We start from the raw sequence: 16,011 nt of genomic DNA, 5'->3' as shown, positions 1-16,011 counted from the left end.
TCTTGAGGAGTAGAATTCCCCTGAGGGCAGAAGGTTTGCTTTTTTCTCAATTCTCCTCTTTGGGATTTTCAAAGGGTAATTCCTTATTGCTGAGAAAAGCTTCGTTATTGGCTTGAAAATGTATACTTTTGCTTTGGTGGCAAGCAGAGGTACCTACCCTTACCTTGTGGAAAAATGAATTGTTTACCTTGTTAAAGTATGAATATTTTGATGTTAAGAATTGTGGCCCTGGCTGTTGGAGGAAATTCCGGGCTAGTTGGGCTCCAGTCTGGGATAGTTTGTCCCATGGCGCCCGAAATGCCCTCTTGAATTTTTGACACTGGAGTGCTTGGGGGGGTTGGGGGGGGGGGAATTGGGGATGGTTATTGCTTGGTTTCTTGGTTGAGTCCATTTGTCTCCGTGCAGACACCACGTGGTAGACTCTTTCATCGTGTGTTTTGGGTTCTGGTTTATGGTTGTATTAGTTCCCAGAGTATTGTACCTTTTTATCTTGTATTCTTATTTCAAAATAAAAATTTATTTAAAAAAACAAACAAACATGTGCTGGAACTCTGACTTTCGATGGGATGGAAGACACTTATAATAGTTTGGCATTTGTTTTACCCAGCACTTGAGATAACAGGTAAAATCAAAATTGTAGTTGATGACTCTGTTGGCCAGTATGGAATTCTGGTAGAAACGTCTACCAACTCTGTCCATCATCTGACCTTCTCGCCCTGCAGGAACAGTAGCATAGACTCTACTACGAGAGACTGATGTGAGAGTTGAGGTTTATCAAAGCCAGTAATGGGAATGATTTTGTACTGAGAATCAAGTATTCGGGGAGCAACCGGAACAGAGAAAGGAGATTCCCAATTTTTTCAGAGAATTTCCTTTAAAATGGCATGTAATGGAAGCTCGAGAAGCTCCTTAGGAAGATGTTTGTAGTTCATAGTTTCTATAAATTCCTCTGAATACTTGGAGTCTGCTTCCAATTTTACAGCAATGTCTTTACGTATCTGCCTGATAAAGCGAGTAAATGAGACCAGCTCAGGGCAAGGCTCTCTGTGAGAAGTAGTGTGAGGAGCATGCTTTTGAGAATCATAAGCCTCTGTAAAAGATGGAGATGCCTCATGAGTAGAATTGAGACAAAAACTGAATTCACAGGAATTGAAGAACAGTAGAGCATTTAGCTTGGTACCGGTCTGATGAAGTAGGAGAGAGAGACTTCTTACACTTGTCTGAGCGTTGAGAAGAAATGTGCCAGTACTTAGAGGAATGCTTGCTAGATTTAGTGGAATGGAAACGTGGAGACAAATGTCTGTAATGACTGGAGCGATGTCCAGAAGAATAACACTTCTTGTGTTGACGCCTTGGAGAAGGAAATTGGTGCCTTGAGGAGCGATGCCTGGAACCATGGTTCGATGAAGATGATTAGTGCTGAGAGCGATGCGGTACTGATGAAGCAGTAGTGGTACCTGCATCTTGCATGGGGCGATGCTCAGGCTAGGCCAGCACCGGAGGAGACAACATGGGGGTAATTAGTTGGAACATATCCCCAAACTCCAATTAAAAGAGAGCATTGAGCTTCTCCTTAAAGGCTTGCACCGACACCTGTGGCTTGGACGCTGGTATCAAAGGTGCTGTGGCTTGCTCCGGAGAGGGTGACATAGATGAGGATGCATCCCTTGAAGTTGAAGTGTGCTACATCGAAGGTCTCTGTTTGACCGGTATGACTAGACTCGACACCGTCTGGGAAGCTGGTGACTTCTTAGATGGCTTACCTGACAGAGCTATAGCCTGTGACACAGACATAGAAGCGGGTACCTCAGACAATGGTGATGCTTTCGACGTCGTTGGTTTGGACGGTGTCGAAGGTAACTGTGATGCATCCATGGTGCCGAAGAGAATTCTTTGCTGTAAAAGATGGCTTTTAATAGAATACTTCTAAAGTGTCGAACAACGTGAACAAGACTCTACACGGTAGTCGGGGCCAAGACACTGGATACACTACTTATGCCTGACAAGGGAGGGAGGGAGGTGGGCTAGGTGCAGAGTCTGACAGGGGGAGGCTGGGTGCAGGGGGGGTGTTGGGAAGGCAGGGAGCACTGATGCTCAGGAGGTTAGGAAGACAGATACTGCACATACAGGGAGAGGGTTGGGAAGGACAAATGCACGGGGGGAGGGGGTGTAGGAAAGGAGAAAAAGAGAAAAAGAGAGAAGCTGCACAGGTGGAGTAGTGGAAATGGAGAAAAAGAAATGCTGCTTTGGGGGAGGGAAAAGGAACAGAGAATTGCTGGACATAGGTGTGTGGCGTGAGAGGGAAAGAGAGATGATGTATATGGAGAAAGGAAGAGAGATGATGTATATGGGAAAAGGAAGAAAGGGGGAGAATTGTTGGACATGATAGTGGTGGAGAGGAGGGAAGGAGAAATGTTACACTGGGAGGGAGGAGAGATGACCAAAAGGAAGATATGTCAGACCACTGGAATGGGAAGGAGAGAGAGAATGGGAAGGGGAGAGAGAGAGATGCTAGACCACAGAATGGAAGGAAGGAGGTGAGAGATACCAGACCGCAGAAACGAGAGCAAAGAGATGTTAGATCTCAGAAAGAGAGAGGAAATGAGATAGATGCCAGACCATGGGAAAGGAGAGAGATTCCAAACTATGGGAAGGAGAGGAGAACGATGCCAGACCATGAGGGGTAAAGGGGAAAACAGAGATATCTGACCATGGGAGAGGGATGAGATGGTTCATAGGGATGGAGGGGAAGCAGAGACAGAGAACATAAGAATTGCTGCTGCTGAGTCAGACCAGCGGTCCATCGTGCCCAGCAGTCCGCTCACATGGTGGCCCTTAGGTCAAAGACCAGTGCCCTAACTGAGACTAGCCTTACTTGCGTACATTCTGGTTCAGCAGGAACTTGTCTAACTTTGTCTTGAATCCCTGGAGGGTGTTTTCCTCTATAACAGCCTCCGGAAGAGCATTCCAGTTTTCTACCACCCTCTGGGTGAAGAACTTCCTTACATTTGTATGGAATCTATCCCCTTTTAACTTTAGAGAGTGCCCTCTCATTCTCTCTAACAAAATTTTATAATCACTAAGCTCACATTGACCTACAGATAAGAGATCAATGTGAGCTTAGTGATTATAAAATTTTGTTTGGAAAATCAAACCAGTCTACAAAACCTTTGACTGAATGTGCAAAACTATATGCAATGACTGGAAAATAAAACTCCAAGAGGAGGGTGGACAAGCCATCCAATAGTTACACACCTCTGAGCATACGGAAGCATATCAATCCTTGACTGTTTTTTAAGTTTGTAGGTTACTGTTTTTTAAGTTTGTAGGTCTAAACAATAGGAGAAACGTTTGTTTACTTATATATTTGGTATACTTTGGTATACTGTTTCTTATCTCGTGTTTACATATATTACACTGATCAATTCATTGTTGATAAAGATGGATGTATGCCAGAAAGTGAAGGAGAGAAAAACAGCAAATGGATAAGGTGACCCTGGATACACAGTTAAGAGAACAGACAGAAGAAAGTGCAGCCAGAGACTGGGAAAGATTGTTTGAAAACCAAAATCACAGGCAACAAAGGTAGGGGAAATGATTTTATTTTCAACACATTAAAATTCATTAATAATTTAAGACTCCTTTTACTAAGGTGCACTAGCAATTTTAGCGCAAACCACGTGCTAAACGAAAAATACTAACGCAAGCTCTATGGAGGTGTTAGCATCTAGCACGCGCGCCAAAACAGCTAGCACACCTTAGTAAAAGGAGCCCTTAACATCTATTCCAATACAACAATCCACGTGTCAATCCTTATGGTTGAACTCCAAGATTCAAATTGGCGAGTCTAAGATCCTCTGGAAATATTGGCTGCAGGCAGGTATACGTACTTTAGAATGATGATGTGATCTCAAATGGGAAAATGCTAAATTTATTACAACTGCAACAATCATTCGGCATCTCAAAGTCTCAAGCTTTTAAATGGTTGCAATTGAAACAGGCCATTCAGAAAGGGTTCCCTGATTGGTGAAATTTTAAAAATCAGTATAGCTTGCTGGGCCTATGTTTCCAGACAGATTTCCAAGGGCATCAGGCCGCCAAGTGGTACAAATTAATATCTGAATATTTAAATAAAAAAATAAAAAAACAAAAAAAACCTTAAAAGTCATTTGGAGCATTGAGATAAATTAGCAGATTTCTGCTACTCAATGGCCACGGATTTGGACTTGAAGGATGAGATAGATCTACAGTGTCAGCATCTATGAGACAAAACTGGTTCTTTTTGTTACATAGAATGTTTTGGACCCCAATTTGTTTACAAAAGTTGGACAGTTCAAAGTCTTATAGATGCTGGCACTGTCATCTTGAAATAGAGACACTGGATCATCTGTTGTTCTATTGTTCCTTGATACTCAATTTTTGGAAATCAATATGGGGATAAATTAATTTGATACTGGAATCTTTGATTCCGTTGTCCTATGAGGTGGTAATCTGTGGGACATTGTTGTCAACTAAACCTCCGTTAGAAAGGTATAAAAGCAGACTCTTTATCATTATGACTGGGATAGCAGTGCAAATGATTACCAAGAAATGGAAAATTTGGGACAAACTTAATTTTTCCTTTTGGTGGGAAACTTTGTGTTTATGTTATAAATATGAAAAAATGAATTCAGAAATATCATGTCATAATAAATTACAGTCAAACCTCGGTTTGCGAGTAACCTAGTTTGCGAGTGTTTTGCAAAACGTGTCTCGCAAACCGAGTGTTGACTCGATTTGCGAGCACCCCCCCCCCCCGATAACCGGCATCGCTCCCCCCCTGCTCGCAAAGATCCCCCGCTCGAACCCGCACAACCCCCCCCCCCCGCACGAACCGGCACCCCCCGCCCGAACAACTTAAACTTACCCCCCCCCCCCCATCTGGCAGGTGCCACTAGAAGATCTTCCCTGCTTCTCCTGGCCTTGAGCAATCCCGCCCCTCCACCAACCATTAGCCCCTCCCATTATAATTGGCATCCAAACAGACCAATCGTCTTCCCTTACCAGCCTTCACAAGGGCCAGGAAGCCTGGGGGGTGGGCTTTAGTGAGCGAGTGAGACACCACCCCTTCAATCCCAACCAATGGTGAGGTGGTAAAAGAAGAGGGCTGCTCCGATTGAAAAGGTAGAGCGGCCAATGGGAAAGCGGTAGGGCACTGTGGGCGGATCCCACTGGGTTAGGCACGGCGTGGTGCGGCGCTGTCAGCTGTGCCCTTTTGTTTGGTTCGGAGCGATCAGAGCCTCGGAGGGTCCGATTCACACTCCTGTAGGTGAGCAGCGACGTATCCAATCGGCCAGGGAGCAGAGAATGGAGGTGCCACTGAGACTTCCTGGAGGAGCAGGAGTGAACGGGGAATATAGAGCCCGTCTGAGGGAGCAGCAATGTGTCAGGGAATCTGCTCATGGGAGGAAGGAAAGGGGCCTAGGAGACCCCTCTCCTCTTTGGATCTGGGTCCTGTCCTGGTTCTTGGACTTGCCGCTGAAATTTATTCCCCCATTGAACTGCGATCTTTGATAGGTTTGCCATATTTGAAGGTTCTAGATTGGTGCTGGGGAGGGGGCAAGAAGGACTTCTACGTAGCTGTGACTGTATGCTGCAGGTGTCCCCTCCAACTCCCCACCCGTCCTTCAGTGTCTTGTTCTAGCTCTCGCACTGTCTCCCCCCTACACACGTTGTTTCTCCTGGTTTGCTCGTGGCCCTGCCAGTGCTGTTTTGAGTCTTGAAGTTTTGCCGGTGAGAGGGAGAATTAGAAGTAATTGAGCATGCGCAGATGCATGCTCAAGGCCGCCAGAAGTAGGGAAGATCTTCTAGCGGCACCGGCATGTCCTGTGGCTGCGTGCCGGTGCCAGACGGGAGGTAAGTTTAAATTGTTCAGGCGAGGGGTGCCGGTTCGCGCGGGGGAGGTTTTTGTGAGTGGGGGGGAGGGGGGGGAGCAGCGCCGCTAGCCTCGGGGGGAGGGGGAGACGTATCAAAGCGAGTTTCTATTATTTCCTATGGGGAAACTTGCTTTGATATACAAGTATTTTGGTTTACGAGCATGCTTCTGGAACGAATTATGCTCGTAAACCAAGGTTCCACTGTATTTAAATTAACATGGGGTCCATTGACAAATTTTGTTAACTCTGATTAGTTGGATTATGCCTTTATTTCATTTGCACATCCAGGGAGGGGGGTAATATATTTTGTTGTATTCATTGATCAAATCCAAGTGCTTTTTTATGATATTAATTGTATGCATAATTTAAAGTACTTTGCTTTTTTTCTCGAAATAGAGAGGAGGGGGGAATTTTGTAGTATTCTTTGATCGATTGTAAGTGTTGTCTATGACGTTAATTGTATGTATATATTGTGACAGGGAAGCTCCTGTCACTGATTTAAAACCTGGTTTAAACCCTGCCATTCATACAACTGTGCTTATCCCTAAGCCCAGGAAGCTGCCCATTAACTCTGGTTCCAGTACTAAGAGCGGACAGGCAGGGCAGAACAGAGAAGGAATGGCAGAGAACAGAATACCTGTTCCAGGGCACTATAATCCCTTTTATAACTCATTAGGTAATTCTCTAGCTAAACCTCTGGGGAGGAAAGCTGTCCCAGTAAGGGTTAAGGAAAGGGGTACAGCTGACAGGCAGAACGACCTAGAGCAGAAGTGAAAGCCAGCCTGCAGCATAAAACAAACAGCTGAGAGCACTCAGGAACTGGGAGATAGGGGCCTGCCTTATAGAGCAGAGAGGGGAAGGCTAGGAGCTCTCTTTTACTGCCGAAGGCTTGGGAACTCCATGCCCCTCAGCTCTTTCACCCTAACAAACTGTTGCTTCCTAGAGAGAGGCTCCTTGGAAGAGAGAAGCTTCCAAAGCAGGGCTGGCCAGCTGCTGATTCCGAAGAGAATCTGTACCCAGCTTCAGAGAGCAGAGTCTCTGATGGAAATAGAGGGAGCGATCTCTGAGGGAAATGAGATGGATTGCAGTCCTGAAGCCTGGTACCCTCTGTCGGATTACAGCATGAGTCAGTGAGGTACTGAGTGGGGGAAGGGAATGAAAGTTTGTTTGGAAAAGCTAACGTACTTCACAGCCACAGTTCTGTCCTTAAGTAGGACTGTATAAGGTATGAGTGTGAGGCGTGGGTAAAAGCCCAAAGTAAAGTAACACCCTGGTATGCAAACCTAGCATAAAGAGTGGAGGAGGGCGTGAATGCTAATTAGCCTTTTTGAAAGAGAAAAGGAAAGCCTAAAGGGAATTCAGTGACCTGACATTGTACAGCCCTGATAAGGGGAACTTTGGGTGGGGACTTTAAGACCATTGAACAAAGGGTGGATGGTTCCCAGCCGCTATCCCATAATCAAAAGGGTAGTGGGGGCATTTATACTTCAGGTGGGTCAGGTGGGGAGAACTTCCTGAAGAGACCACAGGCACAAGATAGCAAGTTTTAAAGGGGAAAAGTTTTGGTTTTTGTTTTTGGTTCCCTGAATGCAGCGTTGGCTTGTTTTGACGGAAAGTTATTGTTTATGTAAAATTGTTGCTAAGCCCAATCAGCCGATGTGGCTGCCTGAGACCCAGTGCCATTGAACTGGGTAATAAAAGGAAAAAACTTGAACTATTCCTTAGTAGTAGTAGTGGTGTTGGTTTTGCTGTGGATTCCCAGCATAGCCCTCTAGGGAGCACTCAGATTTGCACCTGAGGTGGGAGCCGGGTTGCCAGCGCCAGGCTTATCCCTAGCCTTGTCACAATATTTAATGCACTGTTCTCGAATTGAAAACTAATAAAGATTTATTAAAAGAAAAATCCTTTCATGAATCAGGAAACCACAGAGTGAACTGCGAGAGGTTTTCCATCCACTAGACTAGTTGATGTAAAGCAGTAAGTGCACTCAGATTGGATTATCTCCTGCATTTGAAGCAAATGCAGGAGATAATCCAAAACTGAGGAAACAGATGTGGCTTGAGGATCTTGGTGGTGAAGTATACACCAGGCAGAAAAACGGGTCCATTTTTTAGTATAACATTGTCGTCTGGCCAGTTTTATGGAAGCATCCAAGATGTTTCTGATAGGCTGAGAAAAATGTAGATCAGCTGAAGTCAGCCTGAGAGATACCAAGCTGTCAGGTACAAAGACTGCAGGTTGGGTTGTAGAAGAGAACTGTGACTCTGCGTAAGAAGAGATGGTAAAATTGGTAGAGGTATTGGCTCCTTGATACTGAATTGAAGTAGAATGGAGAACCATGGTTGCAGATTCCTCTTCGAGCTTGACAAGCGTCTTGAGAACAAGAGGAATGGATGGAAATGCATAGAGGAACTTGTGCGTCCAATCCAGGAGAAAAGCATCTACTTCTAGGCGATGAGGAGAATATAGTCTGGAGCAAAATTGTGGCAGCTTGTGCTTGTGGGGAGACTCAAACAGGTCTACTTGAGGCATCTCCCACTGAGAGAAGATATGATGGAGAGCTATTGAGTTCAATGTCCATTTGTGAGGTTGAAGAATATGGCTTAGTTTGTCCACTAAAGAATTCTGTTCCCCCTGAATGTAAACAGCTTTGAGGAAGATGTTATGAGGAATTGCCCAATTCTAAATCTTTTGACCCTCTTGACAGAGAAGGAGAGATGCTGTTCCTCCTTGCTTGTTTATATAGTACATGGCCACCTAATTGTCCATACAGACAAGGAAAACTCGGATCTTGTAGAAGATGGTGAAAAGCCTTGAGGGCATTGAAAATCGCTCTGAGTTCCAACAGATTTATATGATGGCATCGATCTCTGGCAGACCCGAGAGAACACTTACTTACCGTAACAGGTGTTATCAAAGGACAGCAGGAAGATATTCTCATACATGGGTGACATCACCGACAGAGCCTCGGTACGGACACTTGAAAAGTGAATTGCAACTTTAAGCTTAGAAAGTTCGCAATTAGCCCGCATCGCACATGTGCGACTGCTTTCCCGCCCGATGTAGACACGCGGTCCCTCAGTTAAGATAAGCCAGCAAAGAAGCCAACAAGGGGAGGTGGGTGGGTTGTGAGAATATCTGCCTGCTGTTAGAGTAAGTAACTGTGCTTTATCCCAGTTCAAGAAGACACCATATTCTCACATATGGGTGACCTCCAAGCTAACTAGAATGGGGAGGGAGAGTTTGCCTTTAAGAAAATAAATTTTGCAAAACTGACTGGCCGAAGTGCCCAAGCCATATGGAAAAAATTTCCAAACAGTAATGTGAAGTGAAGGTATGAACTGAGAACCAGGTGGCAGCTTTGCAGATTTCCTCAATAGGAGTAGATATGAAGAAAGCTATAGAAGCTGCCATAGCACGGACTTTATGAGCATTGACACGACTCTCCAGAGGAAGTACAGTCTGAGTATAGCAGAATGAGATACAGGCAGCCAACCAGTTGGTAATTGTCCTTTTGGTTACAGGATGACCCAACTTGTTAGGATCAAATGAGATGAAGAGTTGGGAGATGTTCTATGAGGCTTTGTCTGATCAATGTAGTAGGCCAAAGCACGTTTACAGTCCAAAGTGTGCAGCGCCGTTTCTCCTGGATGAGAATGAGGGTTAGGGAAAAAAACTGGAAGAACAATGGACTGATTGAGATGAAAGTCCATAACTACTTTCTGTAGAAATTTAGGATGTGTGTGTAGAACCACTTTATCATGGTGAAAAACTGTGAAAGGTGGATCTGCGATTAATGCCTGTAGCTCACTGACCACCCTGGCAGAAGTGAAAAATTTGAGATGAGCTGTTGCCATTGGTTCAAATGGTGGCTTCATCAACCTGGAAAGAACTACATTAAGGTCCCCGACGACAGGTGGAGGCTTGAGAGGTGGTTTAACATTGAAAAGTTCTTTCATGAATCTGGAGACCAATGGATGAGCAGTGAGAGGCTTTCCCTCAACTGGTATGTGAAAAGCTGTAATAGCGCTGAGATGGACTCTGGTGCGAACTTTCTAAAGTTTTTGAAGTGCCTGTGCACTTGTATAGCTGTCCATAATGGGCCTCCATGGATGATATTGCCCACATGTGAGATTTAAGACCAGAATCAGAGAGATGAAGGAGATAATCCAGCACCAATTCCAATGACAATGAAGCTGAATGATGATGATGATGATGATGATGATGACGGAGACACTAGAAAGAAAATAGAATCCACTTTTGTCGATAACACTGTTGAGTGTCCGATTTCCTGGAAGCGTCAATAATAGTGCAGACAGGCTGAGAGAGATGCAATGATGTCAGCCCGAGAGATACCAAGCCGTCAGGTGTAACGATTGCAGGTTAGGATGAAGAATTCCTTGATTCTGTGTAAGCAGAGTAGGAAATATGGATTAAGAATGGGCTCCCTGGTGCTGAGTTGAAGTAGAAGGGCAAACCACTGAGGAGCTATGAGTATCATGGAGGCTGACTCCTGCTTGAGTTTGAAAAGAGTTTTCAGGATGAGAGGAGTGGGAAGGAACGCTTAGAGGAACAGTTGCGTCCAATCCAGAAGAAATGCATCTGCTTCCAGGCGGTGAGGAGAGTAAAACCTGGAGCAGAAGCGGGGTAGTTTGTGGTTGTGGGGAACTGCAAATAAGACTACCTGAGGAGTGCCCCATTCTGCAACGATGAACTGAAGAGTTGTCGAGCTGAGTGTCGATTCGTGAGGCTGAAGAATTCTGCTGAGGTTGTCTGACAAGGAATTCTGTTCACCCTGTATATAGACTGCTCTCAGAAAAAAGCTGCGGATGGTCACCCAAAGCCAAATCTTTTGAGCCTCTTGATAAGGGGAAGAGAGCCCGTACCTCCTTGCTTGTTAATGTAGTACATCGCTACTTGATTGTCCGTGCGAAGGAGGAAAACTTGGTCGATCAGGAGATATTGAAAAGTTTTTAGTGCATAATACATCGCTCTGAGCTCCAGCAAATTGATGTGAAATTTGCGTTCTTTGGAAGTCCAATAACCCCTGTTTGAAGGCCACTCATGTGCGCTCCCCAGGCATAGGTAGAAGCATCCGTCTTGAGTACCTGGTGATGCGGAGGAAGATGGAAAAGAAGACCTGGATAGATTGGAGGAGGTCGTCCACCAGTGGAGAAACTGCAGAAGAGATGTGGTTACAGAGATATGCTGTGAGAGTGGATCTGTTGCCTGACACTACTGAGAAGCTAGGGCCCACTGAGGAGTGCAAAGATGCAATCTGGCTAGTGGGGTGACATGAACCGTGGAGGCCATGTAGCCTAGGAGAACCATCATGCGTCTTGCAGAGAGTGTTTGTAGCTGAAACATCTGTTGACAGAGATGAAGCAAGGCAGCTAGGTGATCTGAGGGAAGAACTGAAGACGTTGAGTTGGTTGGAGGTTGGACTTTGGAAAATTGATTTCGAAGCCCAAGGTTTGAAGAAAAGAAATGGTGTGAGTCGTCGCCAGGGTTCACCTCCGGAGATGATAAAGCCTTGATCAACCAGTTGTCCAGACAAGGAAACACCTGAAGACTCTAGGATCGGAGGGCTGCTGCCACTACAATTAAGCATTTCGTGAAGACTCTGGGAAGAAGATGCCAGGCCGAATACAAGAACTTTGTACTGGTAGTGATGACGACTTATTTGAAAGTGAAAGTATCTTCTGGAAGCCAGATGAATTGGTATATATGTGTAGACTTCCTTGAGGTCCAGAAAGCATAGCCATTCATTCTGAGCCAATAGGGGATAAAGGAGGGCGAGAGAGAGCATTTGAAACTTCTCTTTGGTAAGATATTTGTTGAGAGCTTGGAGATCCTGTCTTTTTGGGAACCAAGAAGTATCGGGAATAAAATCCTTGGTCGTGTTGAGAGGGAGGAACTTCCTCGATGACATTGAGGAGAAGGAGGGATTGAACCTCCTGGAGTAGAAAAGAGGACTGCGTCGGATTTAAATTAGACTCTCTTGGAGGATGGTCCGTTGGAAGGGTATGAAAATGAAGAATATACCCTTGACAAATGATTTTGAGGACCCAAAGATCCGATGTAATGAGCTCCCACGATTGATGTAAATCTAAAGATGTCCCCCTATGGGCTGAGGCAGAGAAAGGAGCAGAGGAATGCTGGCTATGCTCTGGAGCATGTCAAAAAGGTTTTACAGGTTTTTGAGAAGCAGCCGGTTGTTTAGGTTGTTGACGTGGCTGTTGTCGCTGCCTATGAGGCTGTGGAGGTGCCTGAGGAGTAAGCTTGGCAGTATATCTGCGTTGGTAAGAAGAAGCAGGCTTAAAAGGCCGATCAGGTGGAGGCTTCTTTTTGGGCTTAACCAGCACATCCCATCTGGTTTCATGAGCGGACAGCTTTTGGGTGTCAATGGAGGATCCATAAAGCTCATCACCGAGGCATGGAGCATTGGCCAGACGGTCTTGGTGGCTAACATCAAGGTCTGAAACACGTGACCATGCCAGACGTCTCATCACCACTGACATAGCTGCTGCTCAAGATGAGAATTTGAAAGTGTCAAACAGATCTCACCATGTACTTTGTCACAATGGCTATTATACTCTAAACATGGGCTATCGGCTTTAGCTTTAAATATGATACATAACAGTTTAAATAAGGGTGAGGTCCCAGTATGCTGGAAAAAGGCAGTTATTAAACCTATTTTGAAGAACAAAGATCTAGATATATTTAATCCAGCTAGTTATAGGCCAGTTTCATATCTTTGCTTTTTAGCAAAACTGACAAGAGAGGATAGTTTTAGAGCTATTGGTCTCTTATATCCAGTCAACAAAGGTTCTAAATCCAAGACAGGCAGGATTTCGAACTATGCACAGTACTGAGACAGTTTTAGCAGGTTTCCTTAGTGAAGTTCACGGGAACTTCGCAATGGTAATATCTTTAGATCTGAGCTCAGCATTTGATCTAGTTGACACCGGCTGCACTTCTTGAACCCTATAACCGGCCAGGACATGGAATGAAACACGGCCGCGGCGAAATCGAAGCCCACAGGCTGAGGCCGCGGAGTAGGCCCCGCAGTGACATGAACAAAAAACAAAACTATATTTTTTTAAAAAATCAAACAAGCAAATAACACAGCCACCCTGCAAATAAAATTCACGAACTACAGTGAGAGAAGGCACGAGTTTAGAACTAACTCTCGTGCAGAGGACTTCTCGGCTGCGCAGAAAACTTAGAACTGAGGAGTCGCGCGCCCTACCTCGGGCGGAAAGGCACTTGCACATGCACGGGGTGGCAGTCGCAAACTTTCTAAGAGTTCTTCAGCAAGTCTGCTTGCGAGGCTCTCTGCATCGGGGCTCCGTGGATGATGTCGCCCATATGATGAGAATATGCTGTCTGCTTATCCTGGGATAAACATTTTTCCATTCTTATTTTCAGGCTTCTAGCATTTATATACAGACATTTCATATTGTTTTTTCTATGCATCTATGGCCTGCTAAGAATCTAACAGGGATAATTTGCATCTTTTAAGCTGCTCTCCCCTTAAACACTCCTGGCTTCCTTTCACCATGGTTGAAACCTCTCTATTGGGAGTCCCTAAATGTTCTGTTTCAATAGTATCCTTCAAGGATACTGTATACCAAACCATGCACTGCTGGGTGGCTGTCTTTCCCCCCACTTTGGTTTAAAAGTTGTTCCAGCTTATTTGTAAATGTTAGCACCAGCAGTTTGGTTCCATCCCGGTTAAGGTGGAGTCCATCCCTTTGGAATAGGCTCCCCCTTTCCCAGAATGCTATCCAGTTCCTAACAAATTTAAATCCCTCATCCCTGCACTACACATTGAGATTTCGGAGCTCTGTCTGCCTTTTGTGTCCCGCGATTGGAACAGGGAGCATTTCTGAAAATGCTACCCTGGATGATCTAGATTTCAGCTTTCTAACTAAACCTAAATTTGGCTTCCAGAATCTCCCTCCCATATTTTCCTGTCATTGGCATCAATATGTATCAAAAGAGCAGACTCCTCCCCACCACTAACTAAGACCCTATTTAGGTGATGCCTGAGGTCCACCATCTTTGCACCAAGCAGGCAAGTGACCAAGCTATCCTCATATCCACCAGCCATCCAGCTATCTACAATTTAAAGTGGAAACAGGGGATTAAAGAGATCTGCTCCCTTAATCCCTTATGTTTAAAACTTTGGCAAAATCTAGCAATTTTCAAAAATCTGTGCAGGGCTCTGAGATATTGCAAAAGCTAATGGGAACATTTTTTCCTATAACTGTGAATCCCCATTGTAAAACAGAAAATAGATGAGATATTTGGCTTGCCTAAGCCACAGTCTCAGCTCCATCATGACCTCTTGAAACCTCTGTGTGCTGTAGATCTCCAAATGTAAACCTTGTCTTTCTGAAATTGCCGTTTATACATGTATGCAATATACACATGGCAATGGTTCTAAAGTAACCCTCTAAGCATGTTGGCAAAATACCATTCTGAATAGTCCCTCTGTTTATAGTTTCTTCAATCACGCACCACTGTAAATACTTCATAAAAAATAAATAAATGTTTACCTACCTCTTCTGTACTTTCTAGGTAAATATTTCTTACTTGTTCTTCAGTTAGAGTCATTATTTCTTCTGCCTTAAAAATATGACCTGTTTGTTGAATCTTCAATAGCAAATCGGTAATAGAATAGATAGAAAATTAATTAAAAAATTGTATTTTATCTCTGTAATAAAGAAATCTGTATTAGACAAAAATAAAATCACCAACAATATGAAAGGGGCAATTTTAAAACAATTTATATAGTTCCACACTGTGGGGGTTATTCTATCACTGAGCACCTAAATACCAAAGAAATGGGTGAAAGGGAAATTACTCAACTGTAGCAAGTATTCTCTGAAGATAGCTAGACAAGTCATCTATGAGAATACATCATCTGATAGGAGACTGCGCATATAAGATTGCCTTCCTGCTTGATGTGAACATGAGGGACAAGCAGTACAATATCAAGCTAAAGCAATACAATTTCTTGGGAAGGAAGGAGTAATGTGAGAATACATGTCTTTGCAATCATCAGATAACATCTGCTACAGGTGAGTAACTACATTCTCCAAGGACAAGCAGGACATTATTTCTCACATACAGGAATCTCTAGCTACCAAGCTCACTGCAAACAAAAAATCAAGGATAACAGGGACTTGCAATGGCAAGGCCAACCAGAAACCACCAACTTATGTACAGTCTTGTTGTAAGGGTGCAACCTGTAACAGAATAAAAATGGGCCTAGAAGAATGGAGTTGGATTCAAGACACCAAACAAATTCTGAGAATTGTCTGACAAACTATTGCTTTGTCAGGTATTTTGCTCAAGATGGTATTGAGATGTGAATGTGTGGACTGAACAAAAGATTAGGTTCTTACCTTTGCTAATCTTCTTTCTTGTAAATCCTCCAATTATTCCAGGACCAGTGGGTTGTACATGCCTTTCCACCAGGAACTGTAGGAAGCCTCAAATAATTGAAGTCTTAACTCCTCCCTCTGATAGCATAACCTGGAGCATGCCCCTTGGTCAGTCAGTCAGTCAGTCTTAAAGCAGCCAGGAACATCTACAGAGTGGAATGGGGAACTCCCTGCCAGACAAATCATTTCTGCTCATATCAGCATATGCAAAACAGCAACAATGAAAAACAAAAGAACAGGTTATGAAACATTACAAACCTGAATGAAAAAACAGTGCTATAGGGAGATATAGCTTGCACTGTCAGAAGGGGCGCTTGAATTAGAGACCCCCCCAAAAAATTTAGTACTAAATCCAGTCAGGTGGTACTCTTATAAAGACTGATGTGAAACCGAAATCCAGCTTCAAGGCAGGCCTTCAAGGCAGGCAATCAGCAAAATCAGACAGATATAGGGTGGGTTCCCGGAATAAAGGGAGGATTTACAAGAAATAAGATTAGCAAAGGTAAGAACCTAATCTTTCATTTTTGTATAATCCCCCTTTATTCCAGGACCTGTGGGCCCCATCCCCCGTTCCAACGCTTATGAAGGTAGGCCTGCCTTGGTGTGCAGGACCCACCAGGACAAACATGTGGTCTGAGAGA

The 16,011-nt window shown here is 44.3% G+C and overlaps 1 protein-coding gene across 6 annotated transcripts in view; it reads right to left on the bottom strand.

Annotated features, from left to right (window-relative positions):
• The window catches only part of NME8 (NME/NM23 family member 8), a 548,390-nt gene that overhangs the window by 244,599 nt on the left and 287,780 nt on the right, over positions 1-16,011 (bottom strand). For all 6 annotated transcript variants that reach the window (XM_033930225.1, XM_033930226.1, XM_033930230.1 and 3 more), the window contains one exon: positions 14,484-14,576. In XM_033930225.1, coding sequence (XP_033786116.1) covers positions 14,484-14,576 — 93 coding nt within the window. The remainder of the gene's footprint in view (positions 1-14,483; positions 14,577-16,011) is intronic.

This window comes from Geotrypetes seraphini, chromosome 2 (genome assembly GCF_902459505.1).
Source record: "Geotrypetes seraphini chromosome 2, aGeoSer1.1, whole genome shotgun sequence".
Taxonomy (NCBI): domain Eukaryota; kingdom Metazoa; phylum Chordata; class Amphibia; order Gymnophiona; family Dermophiidae; genus Geotrypetes; species Geotrypetes seraphini.
This window is presented reverse-complemented; position numbering and strand designations above follow the sequence as displayed.